At 47.0% G+C, this 14,274-nt stretch overlaps 6 protein-coding genes across 6 annotated transcripts; 5 read left to right on the top strand and 1 right to left on the bottom strand.

The window, feature by feature from the left end:
* The first annotated feature begins 283 nt into the window (after positions 1–283).
* F4822DRAFT_421910 (serine/threonine-protein kinase cot-1) lies at positions 284–3,460 on the top strand. Its single transcript, XM_051459844.1, has 4 exons — positions 284–1,517; positions 1,607–2,107; positions 2,162–2,635; positions 2,691–3,460. Exons 1-4 carry the CDS (start codon positions 904–906, stop codon positions 2,989–2,991), a joined length of 1,890 nt encoding a protein of 629 aa, XP_051308808.1. The 5' UTR covers positions 284–903; the 3' UTR covers positions 2,992–3,460.
* A 154-nt stretch (positions 3,461–3,614) lies between these two features.
* On the top strand, positions 3,615–4,852 carry F4822DRAFT_90352 (uncharacterized protein). Its single transcript, XM_051464144.1, has one exon. The coding sequence runs from the start codon at positions 3,806–3,808 to the stop codon at positions 4,541–4,543; it is 738 nt and encodes a 245-aa protein (XP_051308807.1). The 5' UTR covers positions 3,615–3,805; the 3' UTR covers positions 4,544–4,852.
* Positions 4,853–4,960: 108 nt separating this feature from the next.
* F4822DRAFT_90363 (serine hydrolase FSH) lies at positions 4,961–6,571 on the top strand. Its single transcript, XM_051464145.1, has 2 exons — positions 4,961–5,295; positions 5,349–6,571. Exons 1-2 carry the CDS (start codon positions 5,235–5,237, stop codon positions 6,083–6,085), a joined length of 798 nt encoding a protein of 265 aa, XP_051308806.1. The 5' UTR covers positions 4,961–5,234; the 3' UTR covers positions 6,086–6,571.
* A 463-nt stretch (positions 6,572–7,034) lies between these two features.
* On the top strand, positions 7,035–8,802 carry F4822DRAFT_434958 (cytochrome P450; the record flags this gene model as incomplete). The annotated part of the gene is made up of 5 exons (XM_051462102.1): positions 7,035–7,783; positions 7,855–7,936; positions 7,996–8,229; positions 8,295–8,615; positions 8,683–8,802. The coding sequence occupies 5 exons, from the start codon at positions 7,035–7,037 to the stop codon at positions 8,800–8,802; spliced, it is 1,506 nt and encodes a 501-aa protein (XP_051308805.1).
* Positions 8,803–9,341: 539 nt separating this feature from the next.
* Positions 9,342–11,134, bottom strand: F4822DRAFT_439074 (cytochrome P450; the record flags this gene model as incomplete). The annotated part of the gene is made up of 5 exons (XM_051462593.1): positions 9,342–9,499; positions 9,568–10,075; positions 10,127–10,230; positions 10,298–10,396; positions 10,426–11,134. The coding sequence occupies 5 exons, from the start codon at positions 11,132–11,134 to the stop codon at positions 9,342–9,344; spliced, it is 1,578 nt and encodes a 525-aa protein (XP_051308804.1).
* A 1,260-nt stretch (positions 11,135–12,394) lies between these two features.
* F4822DRAFT_90288 (uncharacterized protein) lies at positions 12,395–13,810 on the top strand. The gene is made up of 3 exons (XM_051464143.1): positions 12,395–12,527; positions 12,584–12,617; positions 12,809–13,810. The coding sequence occupies exon 3, from the start codon at positions 12,881–12,883 to the stop codon at positions 13,676–13,678; it is 798 nt and encodes a 265-aa protein (XP_051308803.1). The 5' UTR covers positions 12,395–12,527; positions 12,584–12,617; positions 12,809–12,880; the 3' UTR covers positions 13,679–13,810.
* Positions 13,811–14,274: the final 464 nt, after the last annotated feature.

The following is a 14,274-nucleotide window of genomic DNA, read 5'->3' as shown; positions in this document are numbered from 1 at the left end:
CAATCAAAACCTCACAATGAAAAGAACTGGGCGTTTGGAGCGGCTACTTGCATATACCTGCATAAGTTACCATCGATATACATTAATATGCACGTGGCCATCACTCTAGGGACCAAACGAAGCACTATTAAACCCCATTAACCCTGGACAAGGGACCGCCCGAAGTCTTGGCACGCCAAACCAGATAGAGTTAATCTGTAGCCGATAGCGCCCCTCTTTAGTTGGTTAGAGCTGGTTGGTGCTTGCTGGCGAGTGTTTTCAGGGGCTTCGTCGCACCCACTCACCGTCCTGTTCCGCCTGTTTAGGGAATGACCTCGACCAGTAGCATTTTATTCCATTTTACGGTTGGGATCCATAAGACAACTTCATATAATTCAGTAAAAATCCCCCCCTCTCACATTTCCCTACCGCCGTTTGTACTAGGTTGGGAAAGTAGGTCAACACACTGCATTGCTGTGTTTTTGATCTAATTTTTCTTTTTCTTCGTACATCCAAAAAAGAGACGATTGAAAGAGAGAGATCAAGGCGCGGTAACCCCTCTGTTAACCGCGGCGCATTCATCGCGTGCCGGGCACTTCATACACAACAATTCTAATTGGGCGTATCCGACTTCTTTTTTTTACCCCTTGTCAATAATCGCTTTCTCGAGACCTTGGTACCTTTTGTTTTGTTGAGGTTACTTGGAGTGATTGAAGGCATTTAGTTTGGCTTCGGACAAACGCCGCGATTGTCGAACTATATCACCTTCAAGCCCATAATTTCACATTCAGACCTCAATTTCTATCCCACACCGACTTCACATGTTTCTATTGCGAGTCGACTTTGTGAAATTGGTTTAGGTCGGAAGTCTTGTCTCAATCAAGTCCTCGCCAAAGGAGAAACCCTTAAGTAACATCAATCAAGATGGATCCTAATAATCGCCTTTACCTCAACTTCGATAATAATAATAACGGCCGCCTTGCTCCATCCGACCGACAATACCCCACCACTCCCTCGACTTTCCCCCAGCCGGTATTTCCCGCGCCGTCTCAACAGCATCTTGCAACCCAGCAAGCTCAAGCCCAGCAGTACGCCGGAGGCTATGCCCCAGCTAATAGTTATTTTGCGCCGAACCAATACCAGGGTCCCTCTGACTATGTGAACCCCCAAGCCGCTGCGGCCTACCAACCTCGATCCAATACTCCGGGTACTAATGATCCCAATGTTGGCCTAGCCCACCAGTTCTCTCACCAGAACCTAGGAGGCGCCGCCCGAGCTAATGCCTATGGAGCACGTGGTCCTTCGCCGGGTCAGCGCCCTAGAACGGCGGGTTCTTCTGGTCAACAACCTGGCTACAGCTACCTGAACCAACCGATGCCTGCCCCGGCAGCTTCACGCCAACCCGAGTTCCAGCCTGCGCCAGAGCGAAGCCCTGAGAAATACGGTCTAAATGCGAATAACAACCAGAAGAAGTGTTCGCAACTAGCGGCTGATTTCTTCAAGGATAGTGTCAAGCGTGCTCGGGAGCGCAATCTAAGGTAGGCTATTTCTACCCCCCCCGATACCTATTCAACGAGCTGCTATGCCTAGAGTTAAAACAATTACTAACCACTATACTCTTAAATAGACAGAGCGAGATGGAACAGAAGCTTCAGGACCCCAACCAATCCTCTTCGAGACGTGAACAAATCTGGCAGAATGGCGGCAAGAAGGAGGCTAGGTACTTACGATTCCTGCGAACCAAGGATAAGCCCGAGAATTACACAACAGTCAAGATTATCGGAAAGGGTGCTTTCGGAGAAGTCAAGCTGGTCCAGAAGAAGGCTGATGGCCAAGTTTATGCGATGAAGTCTCTCATCAAGACTGAAATGTTCAAGAAGGATCAATTGGCGCACGTCCGAGCCGAACGAGATATTCTCGCCGAGTCTGACAGTCCTTGGGTCGTCAAGTTGTTCACAACTTTTCAAGACGCAAATTTCCTGTACATGCTCATGGAATTCTTACCGGGTGGAGATCTGATGACAATGCTTATCAAGTATGAAATCTTCTCCGAGGACATTACACGTTTCTATATTGCGGAGATCGTGTTGGCAATCGAAGCTGTCCATAAGTTGGGCTTCATCCATCGGTATGACTAAATTCACCTCTTCGTACAAATATTATGTTACTAACAGACATTTAGTGATATCAAGCCTGACAACATTCTACTCGATCGGGGAGGACATGTTAAGCTCACTGATTTTGGTCTATCTACAGGTTTCCACAAACTTCACGATAACAACTACTATCAGCAGCTTCTACAAGGAAAATCTAGTCGGCCTAAAGATAGGAACTCAGTTGCTCTTGACCAGATTAACTTGACGGTTAGCAATCGTTCCCAGATCAACGATTGGAGGAAGTCGCGAAGATTGATGGCCTACTCTACTGTGGGAACGCCGGATTACATCGCGCCCGAGATTTTCACAGGACACGGTTACACATTTGATTGTGATTGGTGGTCATTGGGTACCATTATGTTCGAATGTCTTGTTGGTTGGCCACCTTTCTGCGCTGAGGATAGTCACGACACGTATCGAAAGATTGTTAACTGGCGACAATCTCTGTATTTCCCAGATGATATCACCCTGGGAACAGAGGCTGAACATCTAATCCGAAGGTGAGCTTACGGAAAACAGGCGTATTGAATTTTCAATTAACTAACTTGATAATAGTCTCATTTGCAACACTGAAGTGCGACTTGGAAGAAGTGGCGCACAGGAGATCAAGACTCATGCATTCTTCCGTGGCGTCGAATTCGACAGTCTTCGACGTATTCGTGCTCCTTTCGAGCCACGCTTAACATCGGCTATCGACACCACTTACTTCCCGACAGACGAAATCGACCAGACCGACAATGCGACGGTTATGAAGAACCAAGCCATTGCACAAGGAAAGCAGGTCGAAGAATCCCCCGAGATGAGTCTGCCTTTCATCGGATACACGTTCAAGCGGTTCGATAACAACTTCCGTTAATCGTGTGATTCTGTCTCAGACGGGCCTTTCAAGGCCTGCTGTCGAGAGTTCAATATACTAGACACTACTGAGTCGTGTCTTATGTCACTGGGCTATTGGTATGTCTCCAGGCCTGATGATTACCTAGGTAATGTTGGAGTGAGGCCTGGCAGCCTCACCAGGAAGGGGAGGCAAAATATCAAACCATGTCACAAGAAGGGATACAATGGTCTGTCTAATCATGATAATATCATGCCGTAAATGGTCATGGGAATGAAAGCTTTTGTATTGCGAGTTTTTTTGCTATGTGACAAGATGAACTGGAACGATGGACTCGACGAAAGCTAGCTATCGACAGTCGGATGATGTAATGCTTGGAGAGCTATCGTATGGTCACAGGACAAAAAAACTCGAAATCAGATACGTTGTTAGATACGAAAGTGAAGATTAGGTAGATAGATCCTGAACTTGTTTTGATCTCAGTGAAAAATGTCCCCTTTTTGTGCTGTATAAGACAAGATTTCGGTGTAATGCTTACATTAAAGGAGGCGTGTGATTAGATAAGCAATTGATATCAGATTATATAAGTAATATGTCCAGTTGTTGCCAGCCGGCTCTTATCTTATCTCCCACGCTACTGATGCCGCCGATCAATTGAAGCTTGTAACTTTAATCTTTTGGAACTTTCCATCTTCCATCATTCTCCATCCGCCTTCAACATCAATAATCCTCCCATTCAACCTACGCGCATACCCATAACGCGACAATAAATCAATCCAAATCAAAACCTGAGAATACCACCATATACTAAGAAAGCCTACAACAACAAAACACCATGGATTACCAAAACCGCGCGGGCTCCAAGTTCGGCGGCGGAGGCGTAGCTTCCCACAGCGCTACTAACGCTGACCGACGCGAGCGTCTACGCAAACTCGCCCTTGAGACTATTGATCTAGATAAAGACCCTTATTTCTTCAAGAACCACGTCGGATCCTTCGAATGCCGTCTCTGTCTTACCGTGCACCAAAACGACGGCTCGTACCTCGCGCATACACAGGGGAAAAAACATCAGACGAACCTTGCGCGCCGCGCCGCGCGTGAGCAGAAGGAGGGGAAGGGCCAGGTTGATCCGAATACGGGCTTACCGGTCGGAGTCGTAGGCGCTGGATTCGGAGCCGCGGGTCTGGTTAGGAAGAATGTTGTTAAGATCGGACGACCGGGTTACAAGATTACGAAAGTCAGGGATCAGGTTACGAGACAGCAGGGTCTGTTGTTCCAGCTACAGTACCCGGAGATCGCGCATGGAGCGCCGCCGCCGAAGGTTAGGTTTATGAGCGCGTTTGAGCAGCGCGTTGAGGACCCGCCGGATAAGTCGTTTCAGTATATGCTGGTGGCCGCGGAACCGTATGAGACTTGTGGCTTTAAGTTGCAGGCTAGGGAGATTGATCGTACTGGGGATCGGTATTGGACTTGGTGGGATGCGGATTTGAAGGAGTTTTGGGTTCAGGTTATGTTCTTGACGGAGAGAGAGGAGAGGTATGTTGGTGTGCCTGGATTACCGGGACGAAGGTGAACGGAAGGATGAATTCTCTCGCCAGTCCTCGTACCCGAAAACGCCAAGAACAGAAGGGTATGGCTAGAGGAGATGGCCCAGCTACTACGATATTAATCACAAGTCTGAGCACCGAGGACACTATTCTCGTGGCTATATACGACGATTTGGACCCCGGCTTATGTAAGTGGGAGCCGGAAAGTTATCCCACGGATGGTGTTGCGGCGTGCTAATACTTGTTACTTAGGCGTTCCATAAATACGCTTTCGCCGGATTTCCATGGAAAATAGGAAGAATGATGCCTTATTACAACATCTAATAAGAATTCTGATGTATGAATATCGCGCCACATGAATATTCTTGTTAATTTGAAGTATCCAACTGCTAATACCTAGTACCCTAACTTCCTAGGAAGTAACGAAGCAAAATCTGTAGTATTCCCACGCACTCACTCTTAGAAGTATTCGTATTGTGTCGTCGCACACTACCCGCCATGTCCGTACGACGACTAACCTTTCGGACAACACTCCGGGAAAATAGTGAAACACGAACATCAAGCGATTATGTAAGAAACTAAGCCGTGTAACCGGACCTCCGAAAACGACGGATATCCGCAACTAGAAAATTTCAGACGACGACTCATTCCTCCAATCTCTTGAATTCGGATGAGGCAGTAGATTTCCTATGATCCCGGGCGGCGATTAATACCATTATGAAAATTCTATGTCTACACGATGATGGAGAGAATAAGGAAATATTGCAATCGGAATTAGGTACACCTCCACACGTCATTGTGGCTGGCATGTCTTACTCATTGATCTTCTAGCTTCTCTACTCCCAAAATTGCAGGATTCGAACGCAGATCTCTCATTCGAGTTCGCCAATGGTCCTTTGCAAGACTCGAATCTATCGACGAACAATTCGTCACTAAATGAGTCGCCTCGCTACAGATTTTATGAGGCTGAGGAAGTCAAAGACATTCGCAAAGCTAATAAATGGCTAGCGAAGAAATTAGATGATGATGGGCCTTATGATGGCGTGCTAGCATTTTCTCAAGGAGCTGTCCTTATTTCCAGCTTCCTTCTATATCGGCAATGGTACGATCATGAGCTATCGCCCGCATTCAAATTCGCTATCTTCATTAGCGGGTGTATCCCGCTCAAAGTTCTGAAAGACCTGGGTGTCCCGGTTCCGAAACAAGCAGAGGATGCAGTGGCGCAGGCCAAAACACAGTGCGCTGAGGGTCTCGGCCCGTTACTGGACCATACTTCAAAGGCGCGACGAGCCGTGTTCAACTCGGATGACTGTTTTGGGCTGAATTTGAACAAAATTCCACTAGAGCTGAAAATAAGGATTCCGACTGTTCATGTATGGGGAGAAAATAGTCCCATGTTTCCAACTTCAGTTCAACTTGCAGGACTCTGCGATCCCTATATCAGAAAGATTTTCATACACCCCGGAAAGCACGAAATACCTCACGGCAGACAGGAATTGATGGAGTTGGCGTCATTAATAGAGTGGTGCATCGAGCGCGGCAACTGGCCTGGGCAAATTCCACAGTAAATAAGCGATTAGATCGGCGATTAGCACCTAGGCAGAATACCTCCCCTGGTTCACTTACGATGGGTAATACTTGGGTCATACGAGACCCCTTGTCCACGTTACACAAAGCGCATTGTATTACCATCAATTCCGCCATCCACAAGCAAAAGGGAAGAAAAGGAAAAGAAAAAGTGAGCAGATCTGCCAAATAAACCCATATTTTTAACAGCGACTCCCCGGGAAGATACGATGCGGCCGTAAATGCTTCACATGATCCGCCATACTTTTTTGCGAATAAAGCTCTTTTAAGGTCGAGGGGAATTATGAACAAACCAGTTCTTCTACCTACTAGTCGAGATCCAGCCAGGCGCATGAAGCGCGTTATTCAAATTCGTGTCGTACAAAGAAACGGAGTGGTCCATCATCTATCCCGTACGTTGCTTTTTTTCTAGGTCGCTTGGCATCATCTATTGTTTGTATACTGCAAAACTAGAGAGATACCATTCGCCAGTTATATGTTCGGGGTTTGACTGTCAGCTGAAATCGTGTCTACCCCACTCAACCGTGCCAGCGGATGCAGAGCACACGTTATATTGCAACCATCCAATCTTGCAGCTCGTTGAAGATATCCGCGCCTAGCCATAGGTCGATAAACGTGATGATGTATGAATGAGATCGTTCACGAAAGGACAAAGCATACCGAGGTGGTATTTGCCCACCACCTCTTACTTGAGGTCACCATGCATGGATTCACGATACCGAAAAAAGCAAAAATTGTTGGTAACGATCTCGATAAATGAAGGTAGGACCATGTTCATTATTCAATCCAAGGTATGAGACTGACCAACTCAATTTCTTCTGCCCTCCTATACGCTGACCCCATCTCTTCTACCTATACGTTATACGTGAAACTACACGGCTAGACTTTAGTATCTAGATGGCTTCATTTCTCTACGCATCTCTGCCCACTATGAGCGGTATTCCAGCTGTCTATGCAGTTACTGCAGCTGCCATCCTTTGGTATGTTATATCTACATTGGCAGCATGGTATCGCTTAAGGAAGTTCCCCGGTCCAACACTAGCAAAGTTTTCGTACCTATGGGCATATTTCGCCATGAGAACCGGCCGTAACCAGTTTATTATGGCCGAACAACAGGAGAAGTATGGCAAGATAATGCGCCTGGGACCCAATGAACTCATGATCTACGACCCAGAGACCCTATGGTACATCAACGGCGCCCGTTCAACTTACAGACGTGGAGGCTGGTACGATAGCGCCAAGTTTGATCCATACGGTCACAATATCCTATCCGAGCCTGATACCGTTACACACGATAAACGCAAAGCGAAGGTTATGAGCGGCTATGCCGGGAAAGGAAACGTGAACATCGAACAGAAAGTCGATTCCCAGCTCGCCCTTCTCGTGGACGTCTTGAGGAAGAACCACCTTCAAGAGGGCGACAACATTGTAGACTTCAGCAAACTCATCAGGTTCTTCCAAGTTGATCTCGTCACCCTCGTGGGTTCTAGTGAACCTTGGGGTGACCTACCTACCGAAACTGACAAGTTTGACTTCATCTCTCTTGCAGATGGCATGGTTCCATTTCTAGACTCGTTTATGATGGTGCCCTACCTCCGCAATTTTTTCGCCTCGAGTTTCTTCTTGACTTTAGCTGGTCCCAAAGCAACGGACAAGAAGGGAATGGGAAGATTCATGGGGTAAGCAAGTACTCTAGCGATGTGCTCAATTGCTCTTCCTTCCTTGCTAACTCTCATATTACGCACCATAGACTTATCAAGGGGATGGTCGAGAAGCGTTTTGGTGAGGACTCGACTAAGTCAATTGAACAGGGCGAGCAGGGAGACATGCTGGTAAGTGACGCAACTTTTCTCACATTGCATTGATCTGTTGTTAATCCGCCTCACTTTAGACCGAATGGATCAAGCATGGCCTATCCCGTCGAGAATGTGAAATAGAGCTTGCGATACAAGTACCTACAGGAACCGAGACTACGACGTCAGGGATCCGAGCGATCATGTTATACCTGTTGACCTCTCCCAACGCTTATCGGAAACTACAAGAGGAGATCACCGCCGGGATTCGCGACGGGAGGATCTCAAGCCCCATTAGTCAGGAACAGGCGAAGCAACTTCCATATTTGCAAGTAAGCTTAGATCTTGTCGCACCCCCACGTTGAGATCGTTCGCGCTACTTACATGAGATCATTAGGCTGTGATATACGAAGGCCTTCGAATGGTGCCCCCAGCCGTCGCAGGTTTTCCTAAGAAGGTCCCGGCAGGTGGAGATACTATTTGCGGGGAGTTCGTCCCGGCAGGCACGGATATCTTCGTCAACGTCTACACCATGCTGCGAAACAAGGAAGTCTTCGGCAAAGATGCAGATACATTTCGCCCGGAACGCTTCCTAGTATGCGATCCGGCCAAGAAGGCAGAGCTTATTAAGACCGTTGACCTTATTTTCGGACATGGTCGCTGGCTGTGTCCGGGGAAGACACTTGCCTGGTTCGAGCTTAATAAGGTGTTTGTTGAGGTAAGTAATTACATTCTGCTACTGCTTAACTTGTGCAAATATCCACCTGTTACTAATGCCGTTTTAGCTCTTGAGGAACTTTGACTTTCAAGTCGTCAACCCGGAGTCTCCTTGGACATGCAAGGCATACATCAGCATCTTGATTGAAGATTTCTGGATTCGAGTTACAGAAAGGCGTGAATATTGAAACTCCTAGCTAGGTATGGTGGGTAAAACGTACAAAGGATACGTGTTTACTGGGGTATTAAAGTATTCGGAATCCCTTACTTTACCTTTCCTACCTCCACGCCAACATTTCGTTAATTCCTTGTCCGCGACAAAAAAGCTCGAACCAACACCATTAATATGGTGGCTCTGATCAAAGCTGAGGGATATAGGGTGAATATTTGGATTGTCTGCAAGCCTAGTCTTTTGTCAAGTAACGAATGACCTACGTCTACCACCTTTCTTTTACACGTAGCCCCCACGGTCATCCCTAGTTCCAACACTGCATTCACTATCCTTCCCTCTGCCGGCACCGTCCCTTGCGTACTACAACTTCGTGCTACGCATGCCAGGGCCCGGGCTGGGCACACTGCCGCGTTATATTGCGCGCATGGTGCATAGACTATTCTTTACGTCACGGATAGGTATTGCAACTGAATTGAATACAGCGCTACAACAGCGTCACAGTCACTACCTTTGGTAACATACATAACAGACGAAACGCTTCCGGTACCTTGCATTTTATAGGGCCCTTACTCTCGCATACGGCATATCTGGCTGCCGGAAAATCTTTTCTGTAGCACGCATGATTTTGAGCTCTTCTGGAAGCTCTAAGAACTCCAGATTAAGCACCAGCAGTACAACGACAATACGAAATTCCATCGATGCAAGTTTGCGTCCTGGTAGAAATCATGGCAGTTAGCTTACTATCTCTATGTCAATCACGAGTAAATGTGAAAGTGATTACCTGCGCAACCCCTATAACCACCACCAAACGCTAGCGATGGTAAGGCATGTGGATTGAATGTCTCCTTGCCAGTGCTGGTATTTTTTAGTAACCACCTTCTTGGATAAAAACTTGCAATATCGCGGCCCGCGTCAGCACGTAATCCATCCTCGAACTTCGTTGCGGCGGCTTGACTGCTAAGGCTGCGCTTTGACTCTTCCACTGGAACGGGGTCGCGATTAAGGTGATAGTTCATAATGATCTCTGCTCCTTTTGGTATCTTGCAACCTAGGATTTCCGTATCTACCAGAGCTCTGCGAACATTAGCCTTCGCCACGCCAGCAAGGCGAAATCCCTCTTCGCACGTAGCATCAAGGTAAGGAACGTCGGCTGAAAGGATCTCTTCCACGGGGGGCTGAACGCTCGAAAAGGCAGCTTTGAGAGCTGTACGTAATTCGTCCTGGACATCTGGAAAAGCTTCCATATACCGAACACACCAGGTAAGAGCATTGGCAGTGGAATCGTGACCCTAAAAGACTATTAGCTACGATCATGGGCTCTATATATGCGGATGACATACCCCAACAAGCATGACGAACATTTCATCGAGCATATTCTGATCCTTGGTTGGGTCGGTAAGGGGCCTTTTGGCCTTCTTAGCTTCGACAACTTGACATCGAAGAACTAATTTTGTCCAAGAGCCTTAGTTAAAACGCCTTGGCCATGAGACAAATTTGACAGAGTATCGTACCTAGATCCATCATGCATGTATCGAATTCACCCGCCTCCAGATTTCCGATTTCAAGACGTTGAAACCGTTCGACTGCATTCCTCATGACTGATCCGATCTCTGTACTAATTCTTCCTTTAGGAAGATACCACGAGGTGGCTCACTCGAGTTTGCGCCATTGTCTGCGTTAGTATGACTAGCGTTTTGGCTTCGCAATTTGTGTATCTCGTGCCTCGTTACTCCGGGCTCTTCACCAACAACGGCGACCCAAATAGCATCCAGAGCCACGTTCTGGAAGTCCTCGTGGACACTAAAAGGGTGGTCTATAAGCGACGCCTTGAGTCGCCAAAGGTCTAATAGCTCGAGAGTGGCTTTGTATATGTTCGGCGCCGCGGCCTTGCGCAGGAATTCCGAACCCATCACGTCAGCCCACAAGCGCTTCTGGGCCTTCAACTCCGGTGTGGTGTATTGGCTGATAGATCCACGTGGAAACATGGGGGCGAGTATATCGATTGCCATTGGAGCCTTATCAAATTCCTTGTTACGGCGAAGGGTGATGTCTTCAATTTCTCTAGGATCCTCGAGAACGATGAGAGGATTGCGTATGCCAGGAAATAGGAACTGCGCAATCGGTACCCCGAGCTCCCGGGTCGTGACGGAAAATAGACCATCAGAAAACTCGTTTGTTGCTTGGGTCACTGGCACCATATCAGGAATGTCGCCGGCGATACGACCAGCTGACTTCTGTTTATATGGGATGCCGGGGTACGGGGTCGGGTAGACTTTGCGCCATACTATGGCGATCAGCGTGACGACCAGCGCAGTCAAGCTTAATACAAGCGGGCTTTGAAAAGGCATGATAGCTCCACATTGTTTTTTAAGTGGTGGTTTACGGTAACGAGTGAGAAAAAGAGCGGGTGTGGGTTATTAATCGACGGGTGCCAGTTGGGAGACAAACGAAGGGAGAAATCAACCAACCTATAGCGAATCGGACTCTACTGAAGCGATGCAAGGGCCTAAGTATCCTATGTACCTAGGTATCTAGGGAGATCCCTAGCTGATACTAATATATTAGTAGTATGTACGGACCTTACAAGGTAAATGTATGCATTTGAACGTTGCAAGGTACCTATAACATATTATCAATTACTTCTAGCCCGCTTCGCATGACCTCTAAGTTGCTAACACGGATTTCGTCTATTTCTAGTATTGAGCACCGGCGCATGTTACGCAGATACCATTTAGCCCTACGTCTTGAAGTTGTCGTCTATTGTCCGCGTTCGTCAGATTATTCGGCTCTCACCAGCCCATGCTTATGATACCGCGTGTTGTACAGAGGGCATCACATTTAGTTTCCGACCCGTAGTACAAAGGCAGACTTAAGTCATCTCTCCGATCCTATATTACTTCCACAGCCCCATTACGCCGTATTGCAATTTGTTCGTGCCACCAACATTCTTCTTACTCGATATTATCGCATGATCAATACGTATAGATATATATAGTTCGGCTGGATGAGGCGAAGTGAAAGCCCTACAGTAGAGTCGATATAATTTTTAGTGGGAAATGTTAAAGGTGGTGGTAGTTTTATACTTCTTAACCCTGCGTGAGGTACGAAACTTATAGCGCTGCTCAATAGAATAACTTCAAAACATGATTTTTATTTAATGGATAATTTGAGCTAATTGTGAAAGTTGGGAGGTACTCATGTTAATAGTATTCGATCGCATCAGTTTAAATGATGGTTGGACGAAATCATATATGACATTTCGTGAAATAATACCTGGGGGAGAAAGTTACCTTGCATCGGACGTGATGCGAATATTTGCTGCACTCAGAACTATATCTACGTCACATAATTGTGATCGTGGGTGGTGAGCATTCTTAATTCTGATTGGCTTAACTCCCGGAAAGGGGGGGAGGTAGTGGGGGTATTCACCATACAGAATTTAAGACTAGCGCCACAACCCCTGGCCCGAACCACAACAAGCGAAACACCAACTTCCTATTTAAGGTGTCAGCCCCCCCTTTCACATGGCGATGCTATCGTCACGTTGGGAATTCCGGTTCACGTCTTTTTTTTTTTTTACGTCTCCCTGAAGAATGCTCAGCTGTGGCTGCTTATCTGCTTTGAATTTTCATACCAAATTAGTGGTTACTGTCGGGATGGCACTTTTCACTCCCGACCGAGAATATGTTCGTAGCATACCTCGCTATTCCCATACAACAAGAGCTTTATCGGATGATCGGTGTCAGCAATGCCACATTAAGCCCCCGAAAAGGTTCGTAGGGCTAAGTCATCAACAGGAACCGCTTATATCCAGATTGTTGGTGGTAATATGTGAGACCCGATGATGCCTGTTCTAAGAAAAGCGATGACTGGATGTATAACCTACGATGTAACTAAGTGTGACCTCTTAGACTACTAAGATTTCACGAGTCGACCCGTACATATAAAAGCTATCGCCGAATTCGTTATTCCCTGACTCGAGCATTAGCATTCATAATACTAAGACATTAAATTACTACTAGACTCAAACCTCCAGAAAAGCGAATATTACCGTCAACACTAGTATCGGCGGATACTATCGCCAACCTATAACAATGTCCGGTGCCAAGGACGTAAATTCTCCGCTCCTTCCCACAGGAGCGAAGACTTACGATCCCCAGATCGGCTCACCTTCCGTTCCTTCGAACCAATCTAAAGCACCAACCTCGCCCCAGAAACCAGGTCAGGCTAACCCAACTCCGGTCAACCCGGCAACCCTAAAGAATCTGTCCTGGGGAGCACCAGCCGGTCTTTCCATCCGAGGTCCTAATGATGAGAATTTGGTTATCTTTAGAAAAGCGTTAGGAATCAACTATCACTACGAGGCGGCGGACAGCGGTACCTTGGAGGAAGGGCGCACATCTGCTGTTGGCATATATAGGTCTGTAATCCGGGAACAACAAAGCAAAGCCATCCAGCACGCATTCCTCACGGCTTTCCTCTACCTCTGCTACTTCGCTCAAATCGTCATCGGCGCCGCGTTAACGGCTATCGGCCCCACTTCGGGGCGGTACCAGACACTCATCACTGTCCTTGGCGCTGTTAACACCGTCCTAGCCGGTCTCCTAGCTTTGATAAAAGGCTCAGGACAACCGCAGAGGCTAGAGAAAGATCGCGTTGGATTCCGAAGATTGCAAGATTGGATTGAAGAAACAGAGGCTTTACTCGCAGTGGGTGTCATCGGACGGAATAGAAAAGAAGTCGGATTACTAGTCGAAAGCGCATTCAAACGGTACAACGCAGCAAAAATGAGCGTCGAAAATAACAGTCCGGATTTTTACGTCAACCAGCCAGACTCGAACGACGACCACTCGGACGCCGCAGGAAAACCACTTAAGCCGAATGGCCCTTGATGTGGAAGTTCGGCAGTGCCTATCTCTTGTTTCTGAGTCAGATGTTGGTTCTGACTAAATTCCGGGGAGAAGATGGGGATTGCTTATCTTGTCAGATTGCTATAAGGGGTGTGTTCTGGATAGGTCAATTAGCGGCTTGCTCTAATAATATATATCTTGTCTTATTAAAAGCCGACCTCAATAATATCCTAACATTGTCCACGTGGATAAGCCATTCGATTGGGGTTTTTATTTGAAGTCGTGGTATAACGACGGCAATTGATTTTAATTGACGTTAGACCTGGGATACGAGTGTGAGGTCCGCGGTGGGATAGGTTCGAGATTCATATTCGGATTGAGATCGCCTATATTTCGTAGCAGTGAGAGCGACTCGTTGAACTCATGACTAGCTCTTGGGCGAACCCCAACACGAGTATACAACATGTCGACCCAATCCGACGAAGTAGCACATAGTAGAGTAATGACTTGGATGTATTGAACTCAATACCCATGACCTTACATTTGCTCTTGTTTTGTGACCCCATCTCCAAATGTTTTAAACGTCTGCGCTTGTTTCGTTCGAGAATATGAGCGAATCGCGACTACTTTTAAGTCCC

The sequence above is a fragment of the Hypoxylon trugodes genome, assembly GCF_022578975.1.
Source record: "Hypoxylon trugodes strain CBS 135444 unplaced genomic scaffold F4822scaffold_12, whole genome shotgun sequence".
Lineage (NCBI taxonomy): Eukaryota > Fungi > Ascomycota > Sordariomycetes > Xylariales > Hypoxylaceae > Hypoxylon > Hypoxylon trugodes.
The sequence above is the reverse complement of the archived record's forward strand: the minus strand, read 5'-3'. Positions and strand labels throughout refer to the sequence as shown.